We start from the raw sequence: 17,412 nt of genomic DNA on the forward strand, positions 1-17,412 counted from the left end.
TATGTCATTTAATCAACTGACTGATTCACTATCTTTAATTAACAAGCTAAACAATTGTTGTCCAAATTAATGAACACATCTTGAAGATGCATCATGATTACAAAGATGATGGTGGTGATGATGAAAAGTGAAGATGTTGAAAAATGATGATGATGATGATGATTGAAAAAAATGATGAAAAATGATGATGTTAAAAAGTGAAGATGCTGATGAAAATTGATGATGATGATGATGGTGATGATTGAAAAAATGATGATGATTGAAAAAACATTTTTTTTAATTTATTGATGATTGAAAAAACCCACAATGAAACATGATGATGATAATTAAAAAATGACGATTGAAAATAATGATGATGAAAAATGATGATGATGATTGAAGAAAATGATGATTAAAAAAAATGATGATGATTAAAAAAATGATAATGAAAGATTATAAATATTGATGATGATGATGATAAAGATGATGACGATGATAAGGAAGTTCATCCATCATTTCGGGCCCTGTTCCTTTGGACAACCTTCTCCCACTCTAATTTAACCATGAGCATACACCCTAGAAAATTCTGGTTTACTATTTCATTTTCCCCACCCACCCTTGTATGTTTGGTCCCATCCCTAGAACCCTAGAAGATAATGATGATGACCATTACAAATGATCTCTTAGGCACACTTAAGTATAAAAACCAAACAAACGCCAGAATGAAAGAAACTCATTATTCGTTATTTACTCAGTGGTGGTAGCCAATTTATTCCAATCAATATCATTTAAGTATCTATTCTCTACGATAAAGCATGTACTTAATGTTCAATGGTTATTGATTAATATGCAATGTGTATATCGTAACTGTGATACTGTACTATTTGTTATACATAGTCAACATAGCGATAATGGTATAAAAAGACAAAATACCGAAAGTAAAATACCAAAAACTTTTGTTGAATATAACTTTTTTTTTAAATATTTCATTTTAATGTAACATATAGTTATCCACTTTGACCAAAAATTTGATCCAAAAAAATTGTATTTGTTCCTGAAAAAATATAAATTAAAGCAAAAAATGGTCAAATTGGCTGCCAGCCAATGGATTTTTGGTTGAATTTAACCATTTATTTTGTCATTTTATAAGTGAAAACATTTTTTTTTTCTATGGAAGTGATTAACTTTATTAAAACTACAAAATAACATATTCAAAGTCTGATTTAATTAATCTTCATTTTTCATGTTTTTGGGGGACAATACATCTTTAAGGTTTAAGAACACAATGACATGGAATACAAATTGAAACTACCCTGACTCTGGAAGTGCTCAATATATGTAAATATAAGTCAAGTCATGGAGGTTCCTCCATGGTCAAGTATAGTCCCAGGAAGGGGGGGGGGGAGGTGCCTGAGTACAAACTTCTGTGAAAATTAGGGAGTGGGATTATACTCAGTGGCATAAACAATAGATTTACCAAAGTCTTGTGTCTTAATTTACCCAAAATAATTAGAGGTTAGGATTATACTCAAACATAGAATTATATTTCATCATATTTTTAGAAATGCCAGAATGATGAAACCGGTACTTTAAAATAAAAACACGTTTTGATATTGAGTGCTGTTGTCATGTACAATACAGCAACTGTCGCCCTACAATGTTGTGTACATCCATGAAAAACAATTTTTTGCTTTAAGGGCTGATATTGCTAGTAAGCATGGTTGTCGGTATACAGATGCCTTCTTTATATTTTCTAAAAGCAGACATGCACACTGCTCTATATTAATAGCGGTTTGCACAGCTCGTGGCGAATGCTAATTACCGAAATGCAAAATATTTCTACAATAATCGCGATAGTTGTCATATTTTATGATTTATTAAATACTTAAAATTCCAATTGCTAGATCAATTATACATGCAGCCAGTTGATTGAACAATTAATTGGTTGGATAGATAATTAAGCTATCAACGAGCCTTTTAATGAGCCAATCAATTATTAATTACAAATCCTATTGCTGCTATTGGAGGGCATCCACTCAATAGAAATCATTGTTTGTTTTTAGAAAAAATTACAGACAATGATATAATTATTTGTGAATCATTATCGCCTTATAAATAAAACTATATAATATTATATATAATTTACCGTTACAGTATAGTGACATAAATGTTATCAAAGTATAAATATTTAAAGCACACGTTATATTATTATTATTATTGTATTGTTAAAACTGTCAAGATACTATAAGTTTTCTTTAATATAGGACATGATAATTATGATGTAAAATGTATATGCTTGCTGTTTTACAGTAAATTTAAATATGTTATTACAATATTGCCAATGACAGTTTTATGCTTGCATCTTATCGGGGATTATTGTTGCTGTGACCCAAACCTATAACCTTAAAGATAATCTCAGTAGGTGCGAAAATGCAGTAGCATCATACCATTGCATCTTACCTTATATTCCGACTCTAGCCTATTGTGTTTGACTTTGTATTCTGGAAGGAACATAACCTCACTCTGTGGAATTGGCCATGATGTTTGTGAAGCCTGGTAAGGGTCCCTTAGGACGGATGCCTTCCGACAGTGTCTAGTAGCTTTGGACCATGTTCTCTGAAAGCCTTGCTCACTGACGCTTTTATGCATGTAACGGTACGCTATCTGCAAATGAAAGAAACAAAAGAAAGATGTAATAGCAAATGGCCATTTAAATGGTTAAATTAAATTGGGTGGATGACTGGGTGTTGGTGGTGGTTGTAGGTTCGGTGGTGTTTGAGGGTTGGTGGTGGTGGTGGTTGTATGGTTGGTGTTGGTGGGTGTATGGTTGGTGGAGGTGGGTTGGTTGGTGGTGGTGGTGGTGGTTGTATGGTTGGTGGTGGTTGTAGGGTCGGTGGTGGTTGTAGGGTCGGTGGTGGTTGCAGGGTCGGTGGTGTTGGATGACCGGGAGTTGGTGATAGTTGTGATGGGTTGGTGGTGGTTGTTGGATGATGTAGGACTAGCTAGACCCATTAAAAAAATAAAAACATATTAATTTATATATACACACACACAACACAATACTTTTTTAATACCAAAAAGATAAGTCTATATAAATCTTAAAGCCTACACGTCAGAAATATTCATTCCCTTTGTGTAGTGTTTGTTGCCTGCCAGCCACACACACACACTCTCCTTTCCCCACTCCCTCCCCAGTCCACACCCGGCGTGAGATGAGTACGGCTTAGACTCTAGAGCAGACAAGAGCGCTAGGCAAATTGTGGTGGTGTGGCGGGTTTTTTGTTCATCTTACCTTTTGCCCTTCCTTGCCTGATTGTCGGTTCCCCATTATTTGGCATTTCACGGCCGTAATCTACAGCTGATTTTCAAATGACAGTACTCTTCACCTTCAACGGAATACGCTTTTACATTTGATTATTTTTATCCATTTACATTCTTTACTTCTAAGTGTTCCAGCAGACTTTTAACTACCAAAACAAAATCAAGACCAGTCTGTTCAATTCAATTCTGTCTTCTAATTTTTCTCTCTCTCTCTGTGTTTTTAAATACCGCCCTCAATCACAAACACATGGAATTTCATTCATAAATTTTCAGTGTGAAGAATTGTCAACAAGAAAAGAAGAGATACTTATTTATTATAAACAATGAATTTACGAAATAGATTGCAGTATATGAAACGTTTATGTACCGCTCATTTTGTAGCAAATGCCGTCCTAAGTGTGCTTTTTCTGGTTCTAAGAACGATTCGTCCGTTTTGTACTATTGTTTTTCCTAGAGCTGAGCCTGAATGTAACCTGGAATGGGTAGGCCTATGTATTACTTAATTATTTCCCCGAGTAGAAGCTTATTTCGGTGGCTTCATAACATTGGTGACCGCTTAGCTTAGGCCTAGGCCGGTATCTATCTTTCAGTTCCCCTATGCAGGAAATGAGTCTTAGGATATGACATAACAGTAAACTCTTTGTTGATGGTATAGACATTAGTTTTGTTAATAAATATGCAATAAAACAAAATTATTAAATTCAATTTTAAAAAACCCAATATTATTTATTTGATAATGTTTTATTAATTATTATGTTAATTTCTTGCTATGACTATGTTTGTTATTATTAATGATTTGTTTGTTCTTTTTCAGCGTGAGAGTAATATCTTAATGTTTCTGATTTGTGTTGTGGTCATCAAAAATAGAAAGTTTCCAGACGTGATGCAGTTTGTCAAAATCTTGTTTTCTCTGTCAAAAGTCGCTAATTTTCTGCTTTTCTTTTATTCTGACCTACGACTAGCTATTGTTTATAGCGTTTTATGTCTATGTACGTTTATTAAAATTTCTTTTTATTCACCCACAAAAGCCCATTAAATTTTTACAAATTTAATTGTTTGTTCATTCTGAATGGAAAAGTCTAAAGATTATTCTACCCAGCCTCATGTTTAGCTTAAAAAAACTAGCTTTAGGTTCAGTTTTAAAAATCTTTTTAACAGTAACACCAAACCCACCAACACTCTGGTAAAGTAACTAAAATTTGGCATATTTTAACTTAAATTAGTTCCTATGTTTTTTTTTTGCAGTGGTAGTGCTAATATTTCCTGAACCCGCTTTTAAAGGACCTGAAAATATTACATATTTTAAAGGAGAACAATTTTTTGTAAGTCATATTGTAAAATAGAGGGCGATAGAATGTTTATTTTGATTGTCATCCTTATATTATATCTTATAATTCCTGTGCAATAATAATCTCTGTAATTATATTAAATATATACTGACAATAAATATTGAAAATAGTATTAATTAAAATATCAGCTGATTCTCGGTACTGTTTCTATCTCCGAAGTATCATAGGAATATTTGGTAATACAACATCACATCTAGTAATAACCTAACCATTAACCTAACCTAACATGAGATATAAATACTTAATATTCCTATGATACTTTGGAAATATCAATCAATCAATCGTTCGATTTATATAGCGCCATTCCAACATTCATTGCTCATGGCGCTGTAAAAAATCAGAAAAGGTGAGTTTTGAGTAGTGACTTAAAGTGACTCAATAATGATGTGTGTTTAATGTTCAAGGGTAGGTGGTTCCAGAGCCTAGGTCCAGCAACACTGAAAGTCCGATCTCCCCAACTATGTTTGCTCCTTGGAATGTCCAGTAGCACCTGATGACTAGATCTTAGTTCTCGCTTTCCCTTCTTGACTGTCAACAATTCTGAGAGATATTTTGGAGCGCAACTATTTAGGCATCGGAACACCAGCAGCAGGATCTTAAATTTAACATGTGACTCCATGGGTAGCCAATTTAACTCTTTGAACAATGGTGTGACGTGATCATACTTCTTGGCACACATCACCAAGCGAGCTGCCCAATTTTGCACCTTCTGGAGAGTCCGCATAGATAGTATGTGGAAAACAGATCTGGAAATCGGGTGAAAATATTACTTCCAGAGCTGTAACCGATACACTACACAACTCTGAATAATTATACAGTATTTAAAACATCTTTGCCCATCTGTTTTTAACCTCTCAATATGACCCAGCGACCTCTGTTGCTTGCTAGAACATTTAACGGATTTTATGCTCGACTAATTTGTAGGAGGAATTAGAGAACAACCCACGTACCACTTGGATGTTAGAATGCTATGCCGCATGGTCACCGACCTGTCAACGATTTGCATCAGTTTTCGCAGACCTCTCATTAAAGTAAGAAACAGAAATGAATTTGCCATTTTGACATCTCCAGTGACGGATAGTAACAATGTTAACATTAAAAAATTTGGCTTTAAAGCTCAGGTACAGGCATGAATTTTAAATATAATATCTGGTTAATTGTACATAAATCAAATATTTGTAACAGAAATCAAGACGAAAAAACATGAATTCCCCTTAATATAGTCAAATACAAAATTTGGCAAAATTCTTCCATAAAAACCAGGAAGACTTTTTTTCAGTAGTTAGGTAGTTAACCTAATGTAATGGTGACTCCCTAGAAAGTGAAAAAGATGGTGGATATACGGTGGATAATTTTTGCTATAGCATGAAAATAAAATTCTGAAGTTGAATAAAAAATACCAGAAATGTAAAATTCAAGTTATATTACCTATATTTAGTCATCTGATTTTTTACCACACCGTTTATTTTTCATAGCTTTTTAAAATGCCTCTCTATTTTCAAAATTTGTGTACAAAAGAATAGAGATTTTACTGTGTAATTTGAACTATCCCCCCAGCTGATAAGAAAGTGCTAATTTTCAACAAGCTCCTGTAACACAAATAAAATCCCAAAAATTATGAAACATAGGAGAAACTATAGATCAATAATTATTGGAATGTATGATCAATAGAAATTTTTTGCCCGCACCTCACCTGGCCTTTAATGTAGTGAATCTGACCCGGCGGCAATAAAGCAGACTAAGTCTCTGTCTACACTATCAAACTAGTTTGATAAAAAAGGTGTGCTCAAATATGGTAGTGATATGCCTAAATATGGTATGGTAACATTTTTTTGTCACATAATGTTTGATAGTGTAGACAGAGCTTTACAGTCTCTTTTCTGATGTAAAACTATTACTATTGTACTCATAAATAGATTTTTTATTTTTTCTTTTCAAGTTATTCGCATAATCATTTCAAATTTGGTAAACTAGATGTTGGAACCAATGATAAACTTGCAAAAAGGTAAGTAATAGATTGTCTATTTCAGGCCTGTTCTATTTGATTCTAAGTCATATTCAGAGGGTGTGATCAGAGACCTATTTTAATTGCAATTTCTTGCAATAAAATAAGTGGGGAAGTGTTCAACAGATACAGATCTTTTATTATCATACAAACCAAAAAAATACAGTATGAAATTTGTCTTCTTGTTGCAAAAAAGACTTGCAAAATACCAACAATTTTATCAACAATGAAAATTCTAATTATCTTATCCAGGTTTGTTTTTATTAAATATACTGACTGCTGAAGGTAGAAAGGAATTCCTAAATCGAGATGTTTTAATACGCATCATTCTTAATCTACCAGACTTATTAACTATAAACTCTCCATGCAAGGGATGCGTATCATCAGCGATAATAGATTTTTAGCTCTAATTTATTTCAGTTATTCTTTTCATTGTCTATGTACTTTAGGCTTGGAATAAATACAAGTGGTACAAGTCTAGAGCTACCAACACTCATCTTATTCCAAAATGGTAAACCAGTGATTCGTAGACCCGTCAAGAACAACAAAGGAAAAGTCATACCTTTTCAATTCACAATGGTAAATATAATATTTTGCCAAATAATTTTAAAATTTAACCAACAGTGATATTAAACATACACAATACTGAATCTCATTAGAAACTAAGAAATTGCAATTATAAGAAAAAAAATGATTTTATATAGGATTTGAACCCACGACCTTGATATAGTAAGATGAGCACTTTACCACTAAACCATTTACAAAACATTTTCTAAATTTAATGTATGGCAGAAATAATGGTAACAACTATTGATTAATATTTGAATTCGATTTTACAGGGCAATATGATAAGAGATTTTGATATGAAGGTTATTTATGAAGAAACGAAATCAAAGGCACAAAAGAAACAAGAGAAGAAAGCAGAAACCTTAGGAAACAATGAAAATGCTGAGGAAGAAAAGAAGGACAAATGAATTCACTTAATGAATTTAAACTACTTTATGTGCTATATAGAACTGGTTATTCACCTGTCTAATAAACATGTTTCCTGAATTGTTACTGATAGGAAAGAACTAGGACCTTTGCAATGAAGTGTACTACTGAAAAAATCACCTAGCGATTACCAGGGGCGGATTCAGCATTATAGATTAGGGGGGGGGGGGGGGGGGGCTAAATATTTCATAAATGATAAAAACGATCCGTCAGGTTGCAGAAAAATCCATTCAGTCATTATTTTATTTTAAAAAGGTTAAATTTGGGGGGGGGGGGGGGTGTCTAAAGCCTGTTTAGCCCTGCCTAAATCCGCGCCTGATTACTATGCGTGAACATTACTACAAAAGATAAATAAAAATATATGCAATTATTGCTGTAAAACAAGTCTTATTTTCAAATAAATATCTGTGATATGGAAAGCAAATAATGTTGTGTAAAATGGTGCTACACCTGTGTCCTCAAAATTGCGTGCTCTGTTATAAACAATAGTTAACAATATTATATACTGCTGGATATGTCTATTATTTTTTGTAGCCTTTATTGAGCGAATCATTACTGGCAACAATTTAAATTACAATGAATGAAAGTATGGTACCACCAGTAGGCTAAACATCAGGTTATAGTAAACTACATAAGTAGGCCAACATCACTTAATAAGCTTAATATAGGGAAAACCCCTACTTACTTATAGGACTTAAGTTCAGTATAACAGTAGTGGATTACAAAATAAAACGGATAAACAGAAATGTGTGTGTTTTATTTCTACCAATCAAATTGAGTGTGGTATGATGAGACAAGCAGTTGCTACCAAATTAAACAAATATTAATTGGTCTGATAATAGTAGCGTTACTAGTATTTCGTAGGGTCAGGAAGATGTACGATTTACGCTCACGTACTAAAAAAACGTCGGCGTTTGAACAAGCGTCGAATTTATGTCTACTGCGATACAATAAAAACATACTACACAACAATCATAGGTTATCATAAAAAAAAAAACATTGTTGTCGGCTGGTACTATTATATATATATATACTACTATATACGCAACTGTTGGTCAATCTAAGACGATCTTTGGCATGGTATACAACCCACGGTCGGTCAAGTGTAGACAACTGTTTTCTAAAGAAACGAAATACGGTTAGGCGCCCGCTATTGTGAAAGACACAATTAACTTGCACTTGAAAAGCCGATACAAACAAATGTCATTGTTCACAACAGAACAAACAACCAACTGGGATACCAACCGAACACAAACAAAATGCGTACCAATTGAAAACATCCGAGGAGGAAAGAGCAGTGTTCGTGTAAGAGAACTTATAAATATCACATTTCTCACAGATGACTTTTATAACTGTTATATACGGAGGTAAGCAAGATAATTTAACTCAGGGACGGGCATGCTTAAATATAATTTAGGATAGATTTTAGGGTAGTTTTCAAAACGATGTTTTGAAAATGCATTGAATCACCTTTCAAATTCCAATAGAAGCTATAACAATTATTGATTATAGAAATTTGATACTGTAGATAGACCGCTCCTAACGACCCTGACAATAGAAAAGCGGAACACGGAGTACTATCCGTATTTTTAATAATAAAAATATCACGGGGGACCTATATTATGTTGTCAAGCTAATTGGTATTTCTAAAGCTTTCTTTTATCATTTCGACCTACATTGATAACCTTTAATCGAATGTCCCTGTCAGTAACGACCATGTCCGATCACATATACACAACGTTGTTATTCTTTTCTCATCGTCTCATCCCTCCGGGAGGTATTTATATTATCTATTTCTAAATCTTCATCCTCTTTAAGTCTAAACTTAAAAGGAACATAAACCTAATTGAACATAGCCAGATAAAATTTAGAAAATTACAATGTAAATGATACGGTTGGTGGTCAGTACTTAATTTCACAATCAATTCGTGGGCCCTTACCCCTCCCCGCCCACCAACCACTCTATTTCTAAATCATGGATCCGATTATTCGTCGAACGACGCAATGTCTCTCAACACAGTTCAGTGTTTTATTACGATTTAATACTATGGAAAAATAGGTGATGATTCTCCAGTTAATTAAACAAACAATCATGAAGATATAATATAAGGTCTACGAAGTCCGCGACTCAAGTATCATGCGTTCTTTGAGTACACTAATACTAAAGAAATCAAGCAAAGTTAATTATTGATCACTTGAACATTCTCAAGAGGCGGTAGTCAGGCCCCGAAGCTATTATAAATGTATTGTTATATTATTTAGTTTCAAGGGGTAACTAAAACGTCAACACAAGAACGCATATGTTTGGTTTTATGATAATGCTCAAATTAGGATTCTCGTTTTAGAGTCGATGGAAATGATCGTTAGATTTTGTTAACATTATCCTCAATTACTTTTAATTAGTTTAATTTAGTTATTTGCAGCCTGGGTCTGTTTATCTCAAAAGCCGCCATACTATCGTCTGATAAAAATAAATTATGTTTAAGACTAGACTATATGCCTAACGTAAATTATAAATATTCTCCCCCTCTCTCTCTCTCTCGATCTCGAGTTTCCACAACGAATATTTCTCAAAATGATTGTGCCTCAGTAAATGACTGACTTTAAAAGCATAACACAAACAAGAATCTTTTCCTCATCTTTTATCATCTATTGACTCTTTTCTTCATGATAATTATCTTTAATTCTTTTTTTTGTTGTTGCATATTTAATTCAATTTTTGTTTGTATATAATAATTGTAATATTCACGGCTTAATACTTTCTTTGTTTATAAAATTATATATTTATTTTAGTTAAGGTCATGGGACTGCTGACTCTTGTAGTTATTGTAATCTTGATTACTTTAGCAGTCCCTTGCCAATTCATCTCTGTATATTTTACATTATGGTTTTCTTTATTCTTGTTATTTATTTATTCATATTTTATTTTCATTTATTTATTTATTGACTACTTTTGAAACATTTATTATATATACTTTTTGAATTATATATATATTTTTTTCTGGTGGAACTAGCCTTAAAGCCCTCCGGGCTTATTTATGTTTCTCCAGCATAAGTGCATTCTAATTATAAAAAAAAAAACAAAAAAAACACTGTAATATTATTCCACAATGATGTATCTTATGAAAATAAATTGAATTGAATTGAATGGTTTGTTAAATAAATTAATAAATTAAACGAAAGACTAGGCCTTCATTACAATATTAGTCATACATCTGCTTCTTCTTCCTATTGTACTTCTGTATTAACAACCCGTTACCCGTACTTACGTTTCTATTCATAAAAAACAACGATTTACTATTATTATTTGCGCCTGTTTAGTCCAAATGAAGGCCTTAGAATCCTATATACACACGGAGGAAAAAATACTAGCCTAACACGCAATGAAATTCGAATATGTAGAAATTAATTTAAATAAAACAAATGAAACGGCTTAGGCCTATATTATTGAATCACAGTGGGGGTGTGTGAATTGGAGGAAGTGTTGCACCTGCTGAACCGTCAGTGGGCCCGTTGTACACCTGTCTCAACGACTACCAATGGATTTTACTCACATGTTTCCTAATTATATATTAGGTGAATAGGTTAAATTGACAAGCACAATTATTATAGGCCTAGATTTAGTTTGTTGTGGTGGTCGTATCCAGAGAGACAGAACCTTATAATTAATGTTACTACTCATGTTGTAGTGTATTCCGCGGGAGAGAAACGTGCAGTAACGCGCAATCGGCTGAACAACAACAGACCACTTTGAGACCGATGGGATATGAATTTTACAATTGTTATTCTAGGTCTTTAAAATATTATTATTAGTAGGCCTGTGGCCGCGCTTATAGCGTAGGCCTACTATTTAACTGTAAGCCCAAGTTATCTCTCGTACGAATAAAATAAGATCCACGACAAAAAATCAAAACAAGAGTGGCCGTATTCACAATACCTAAGTGAGACATTTCCATTAGTATTAATTGTATTTCACCTAACTCAATAAATATTTAAGTATTTAGGCCTATTCACCTAGACTTCATTTTAAGGGTAGGCCTATGTGTTTCCCTTAGCCAAAGTGTGAATGGTGAATACGGCCACTGGAGATTACAACAATTTGTACACTTTCATACAGTATTAGGCCTATGTATTTTGCTTTTTTTTAAAAAAAAATTTCAGACAATGAGAGACGGCTGTTTAATCCCCAGTGCTCGAGTTTAGTGTTACTGGAATCGATCCGAAAACACTGTATCAAAGAACTAGAAAATGAAGGTAAAACTATACGCAATATTTAAACAATCATTATCATCATCGTCATTATCTTTTATCAGTATCATTACCTGCTTGATTACCATATCAATTGTGTTAATTGCCATCATACGTCATATCACAAATTGATACCTTTGATTGATTTCCAATCGTTCCCCTCCTGCACCCGATTCCAATTCATCTATCACATGTACCATCTATTTCCGAAGTTGCAAAGGAATATTTGGTAATATACACGTGGAGCCTGTATCATGTACCGGCAAGGTTGTTTAAGGGGTTACTAGGCCTACTACCTACAGTAGATGTGAAACACAAGTGATGTCCGACAAAATATTCCTATGATACTTCGTAAATAATCATTTGCAGTACTAAAATTCGGTTGCTCCTCGTTAACCTAATAGTTGAAATTTGTTTTATAATATTTCAGAATTAATTTTGGATTTATCCGACGTTGAAGGGAATATCAAACATTTACCCGACAACCTACATACATACGCCAGCGGATTCCTAGACGGCAGAAAGCAATACTATTTAATTAAAGTAACTAGGCATAGTAAGTGAATACCGTATTTATTCGAATAAACACCCCGTTTTGAATAAATGCCCCGCTTTGAATAAACTCCCCCTCCCCCATAGAACATCATTTTGAATAAACGCCGCCCCTCGAATAAACTCCCCCTCCCCCCATAGAATATAATTTCGATTAAAAGATAAGATAGGATATTCACATTTTTACTTCTTGGTGAGTAAATGAGTTTGGTTTAAAATGACCCTCGTGAAAATGTAATAAATAATGATGGCATATCCTCGATCGTCACAAAACATAAAAGAGAGGATTTTTACGAGTTAAAATCTCTAACAATAAATACAATCGCAATTGTCTATTTAAACAACATAGCAACCTTCCGAAGTCATTAAATTTAAAACTAATATTAATATTAACTATTAATTAAATTTACGATTTGTAAACAAACGATAAGATTAAAAACGTGACCAAACCGTTTACGCGAATTAATTTAGCCGGTATTATCCGTAACATGTGAAGTGGTAATAGAAATATTGGTCTTAGTGGTGTATTGTAAATTCCACGGTCGCAATTAAGTACTTTAATTAAAAAACGTATAATATGAAAAAGTTACTAGAGAAGAGTGAAATTACTTCCCTGATGTTACGAATCGAATCACAATTGTCATTTCCTCTTTAAATAAACCAGGAAGGTGTCATATCAATAATACTAAACTTCGTGATTTAACTAAAGAGACAATACATTCTATAGTCACGGTAGGCCTATTTCTCCGTGAAAAACCAATTGTTCAGTTCCTATAGTTTTTACCATACAATTTGCAAGGAAAAACCCCTAAATCAAACCTATTAAATTGCAACATAAAACACTGTACTGGGGCAAGGAAAACCCCCGTTAAATAAAACCTGTTGATGGCAACTCTGACGCGCGCGATCAGTAAACGTCGATGAACAGGAAGTGCCACCATTATTTTACGAAATTTGACAGATGTTTTGTGCTCTAAACATTGTTAAATTCGCATTAAATGTTTATTGATTTTATCAGAATTGTCAAATTATGATGTAATGTGTTGATGTTCCTTTATTCTAAATTCATGAGCCGGCAAATTCATTACAAACATTATTTCCACGTTGATTCTGTAAAGGAATCACAATCGACACGAAACGAAGCGTGTACATTATCAACAATTATGCGATTCTCTGTTAATGATTGTGGTATTAATAATCCTACAAACGGAAAGATGCCCACTCCCGTCTTCAACACCAAAACATTTCATAAAACTACTGTAATATCATGAATATATATCAAGTATATTTTCATATCTTTTAAAAAGAAAATGTCGACAACCAACAACCACCACAATACACATTGATGCTGGAAAACGGAGACAAACTCTGTCCGGAGCTTACAAGTAAGATGGCTTTATGACCAAGTACCTTAAAACGCCTCAGAAAGTAAAATATATTTAGTCGTATTCAACGATAAGTATTATAGTAAGTTGAAAACCATGTTTTTTCTGAATGCTACTATTAATGAATATGTTTATTCACTACTTTAGAACATCTTCAGAATTTATCAAAACCAGTGATACGCCAGAGACGAGAATCGCAATGGACAACGCTGCGTAAAAAGCTTCCAAAATCAATGAAGTCTGGGGAAAGAGTACGGCCTCGGGGGAGCGCTGGAAAGAAACACCGGTGACAGTATAAAATGCCAGCCGATAATCAGGATACGTCACTAACAAAACATTGACGAGAATTCACTAAAAGACATCATTCGTAGACCCGTCAACATCTAAAGCTCCGTCTACATTATTAATGTGTAAAAAAATGTGATGTGCCCATATATGGTAGTGATATGGTCAAATATGGTAGTGATGTGCCCATATATGGTAGTGATATGGTCAAATATGGTAGTGATGTGCCCATATATGGTAGTGAGATGGTCAAATATGGTAGTGATATGACATCATCATGTCCACATTTTGTTGACACATACAGTTTGATAGTGTAGACAGAGCTTTAAAGAAAACTGTGTCCAAAGACTTTACTTTTAACGGATATTCATTCGAGAGCGAAAGAACATGATGGAATTTAAATATACAAGGCATACAGTTTCCGCGACAAATGATAAAATATGGTAGCAGAAAAAAGGCCTGAAGGAATTAAATGGTCGATCGCAACTTAAACTAACCTATGGAAGGATTAGGAATCACAGAGAGAAACGAATTAGTTTCCTGAATTCATAAGGCATATATCGGCTACGCAATATGGCGTTGGAGAATATAGTCATCACATCCTATTTTAAGGCCAATATACACAGACGAGCGGTAACGGTAAAAAAAATGTAAAATCATGTTATTTCTTATGACCATTTACACAAAGCGTGGAGCGAACGGGCTGAGGATAGATACATTTTCCACGTGAGACAAGCTACGCGGTTTTCCGCTTTCCGTCACCTGGCCTTAAAGCTTGGTTCCCACTAGAACGTAACGCAAGGACGTAAACGCAACGCAAGCGTTTTAACCAATGACAAGCGAAGTTATAGACAGTTAGCAATCACAAGCGAATAAGCCATCGCTTGTGATTGGTCAATTCACTTGCGTTGCATTACGTCCTTGTGTTGCGTCGCTAGTGGGAACCACGCTTTATAGGCCTACAATGTGACGTTTTACCATGTATCAAGAATTGCAGAATTGCCAGTATGTACTCTATGACTGAACTACTAGTAGATTAAAAAAACCGAAATCAGTACGGATTCGGGTAACAACTCAGAATCCTACCAACTTAGAAAAATACAATTACTCATAAAATGTTTTACGGTTTCTTACAATTCGGTTTAATAATTGAAAGTGAATAATGAACTTTGACTGGTAAATAACGTGATCTTATTTACTGTTCAATTCAAGCGATGTAGGCCTACAAACATATTTTCTAAAATGTAAATAAAGTAAAATGGGTTTAATGTAGGCTAAAATAGACATGATGCTTCAAGAGCGAGTAACATGCAATAGATGGAATACCAGAGATTGCACCTAGGCTAAATAGTGGTTCAGTAATACCAGTAGAACATTAGACAAACAGGTAGCCTACCATAATTATGAACAAGATATTAAAATATTATTTTATAATAAATATTGACCACTTTACCTTGACCTTTATTTATTGTTAAACTGATAAACACGAAATTGGCCCTGTATCGAAGTTCGATATCACACACGCGATACAACTCGGACATAGTAATAATTAGATTCGGACATTCATTTACTAAATGCAAATCGTGTCATAGTTCATCATTTGCATAAAACGTGCATGGGACCGGCCACCTGGATATATTTTCTTTTAAATTATTTATACATTTATTTATATGAGAATGTAGATTTGTTATATGGTAAAATATAGTTATGATTTTGTATAATTTTATATTTTTGTCGTATTGTCGGTTTGATGGAATTTAAAACCACTGTCCACACTATCAAACTAGTTTTAAAAAAAATGTGATGTGCCCAAATATGGTAGTGATATGCCCAAACATGGTAGTGATAGTGATATGATATGATATGTCCATATATGTGCACATCGATCTTTTGTCACATAAAGTTTGATAGTGTAGACAGCGCTTTAGATTGAAAATAAAAAAGTTATTCACACCATTATAATGGAATAAAATTTATTAAATTTATTTTAGCAAAATAAAATTATGAAAGACTTATTTAATTGATTAAATTAACCAAAAAGCTAGCCGATTCTCGGTATTGTATCTAAATCTGACCAGTATCATAGGCAATTTCCATGCCACACGGTGAAGCAAATAATTTTAAAATTTGCATCATACACCCTAATCTAACCCATTAACCTTCGATATAGGCGTCAGTGATGCTTTAGTACGGACTTTTCCTACGATACTGGGCAAATATTGAGATACAGCACTGGGAATCAGTAAACATCAACTGCTGATAATCTTACAATATTATTAACACATCTCTTATTGCTTTATAAACACACAATTTATACTATGCATATTATCTCAATAAAGGTTCTATACACTAGTTATTTTCTGAAAACCCAGTATTCCTACTATTAGCATGGAATATAATTCACCCGTTCGTTTCAATACAAAGAAAAGTTCGCTTAATATGGGTGTCCCCATAAACAGGGGGTCCCCCCTAAACAGGGGTGTCCCAAGGGGTTCTATTATAGGCCTACTGCAGTTAAATCAGGGAGGTATATTTTATATCTCCCTGGTTAAATTTCAACTTGTCACCGGGACGAGAGAACCTTATGCAAATAGACGATGCGGATTTCGAAAAGTCCGGAAGTAAACTTTACTAAATGCAGGCCACCGGTTTAATACATGGTCACCTGTTAAAGCCACGCGGTTACCTGTTAAAAGACACACGGTCACCTGTTAAAGACACACGATCACCTGTTAAATCCACACGGTCACCTGTTAAAGCCACGCGGTCACCTGTTTAAACCACGCGGTCACTTGTTAAAACCACAGATCACTTGATATTAAAATAAGTACCGGTAAAGTACAGATCACCAGGTAAAAAGAATGGTCTCCAGTTTAAAAAAAAAACAGGGGTACGTCAGTTTTGTTAATATAGAAGTATATAATTAAATCTGACTATGTTCCCACGGTTAACACTGCCAATACCTAATTAAGCCTCATATTTAAACGGGATTTTCGCCAGCATGAACCAGAAAGCATTGGTTTAGTATAAATCGCTGTTGGGTGTTAGATAAAATAACATAGCCGCATACAAATACTGTGATTTTAAAGACCTTGGGTAGAGCATGGAGGTATTTATACCTCCATGGGTAGAGCTACATACGAAAATGTAACAAAGAGGTAATTTAAGAATCATAAATAAGAAAGTCGTATTACGCAATTCTGGTATATTATTATTTTCGGCAGACGAAGTGTGCAGCGAATAAAAATAAAATATTCGACGCCACACACTACAAAATGAAGTAGTGTGACACAGC

The 17,412-nt window shown here is 33.9% G+C and overlaps 3 protein-coding genes across 3 annotated transcripts in view; 2 read left to right on the forward strand and 1 right to left on the reverse strand.

The window, feature by feature from the left end:
- Positions 1-3,480, reverse strand: part of LOC140044584 (ribosomal protein S6 kinase-related protein-like) — a 29,886-nt gene extending 26,406 nt beyond the window's left edge. The window contains exons 1-2 of the mRNA XM_072089155.1: positions 3,272-3,480; positions 2,440-2,643 (exon numbers count right to left, since the gene is read on the reverse strand). Coding sequence (XP_071945256.1) covers positions 2,440-2,643; positions 3,272-3,307 — 240 coding nt within the window. The 5' untranslated portion in view covers positions 3,308-3,480. The remainder of the gene's footprint in view (positions 1-2,439; positions 2,644-3,271) is intronic.
- Positions 3,481-3,572: 92 nt separating this feature from the next.
- On the forward strand, positions 3,573-7,790 carry LOC140044585 (thioredoxin-related transmembrane protein 2-like). Its single transcript, XM_072089156.1, has 7 exons — positions 3,573-3,782; positions 4,115-4,289; positions 4,546-4,622; positions 5,574-5,680; positions 6,589-6,654; positions 7,104-7,233; positions 7,494-7,790. Exons 1-7 carry the CDS (start codon positions 3,624-3,626, stop codon positions 7,626-7,628), a joined length of 849 nt encoding a protein of 282 aa, XP_071945257.1. The 5' UTR covers positions 3,573-3,623; the 3' UTR covers positions 7,629-7,790.
- A 974-nt stretch (positions 7,791-8,764) lies between these two features.
- On the forward strand, positions 8,765-16,262 carry LOC140044587 (uncharacterized). The gene is made up of 5 exons (XM_072089158.1): positions 8,765-9,014; positions 11,809-11,901; positions 12,326-12,451; positions 13,755-13,832; positions 13,980-16,262. Exons 1-5 carry the CDS (start codon positions 8,987-8,989, stop codon positions 14,120-14,122), a joined length of 468 nt encoding a protein of 155 aa, XP_071945259.1. The 5' UTR covers positions 8,765-8,986; the 3' UTR covers positions 14,123-16,262.
- The last annotated feature ends 1,150 nt before the right edge of the window (positions 16,263-17,412 follow it).

The sequence above is a fragment of the Antedon mediterranea genome, chromosome 3, assembly GCF_964355755.1.
Source record: "Antedon mediterranea chromosome 3, ecAntMedi1.1, whole genome shotgun sequence".
In the NCBI taxonomy this organism is placed as follows: Eukaryota; Metazoa; Echinodermata; class Crinoidea; order Comatulida; family Antedonidae; genus Antedon; species Antedon mediterranea.

What these genes read in the sequence shown, in the direction of transcription:
- LOC140044585 (XM_072089156.1), top strand. Translation starts at nt 3,624, where the DNA reads ATGAATTTACGAAATAGATTGCAGTATATGAAACGTTTATGTACCGCT. An exon ending in TTCGCAGACCTCTCATTAAA is followed by an intron (nt 5,681 to 6,588) that starts GTAAGAAACAGA and finishes TTTCTTTTCAAG; the next exon opens with TTATTCGCATAATCATTTCA. An exon ending in TACCTTTTCAATTCACAATG is followed by an intron (nt 7,234 to 7,493) that starts GTAAATATAATA and finishes TCGATTTTACAG; the next exon opens with GGCAATATGATAAGAGATTT.
- LOC140044587 (XM_072089158.1), top strand. Translation starts at nt 8,987, where the DNA reads ATGACTTTTATAACTGTTATATACGGAG. An exon ending in CAAAGAACTAGAAAATGAAG is followed by an intron (nt 11,902 to 12,325) that starts GTAAAACTATAC and finishes ATAATATTTCAG; the next exon opens with AATTAATTTTGGATTTATCC. An exon ending in AATTAAAGTAACTAGGCATA is followed by an intron (nt 12,452 to 13,754) that starts GTAAGTGAATAC and finishes TCTTTTAAAAAG; the next exon opens with AAAATGTCGACAACCAACAA.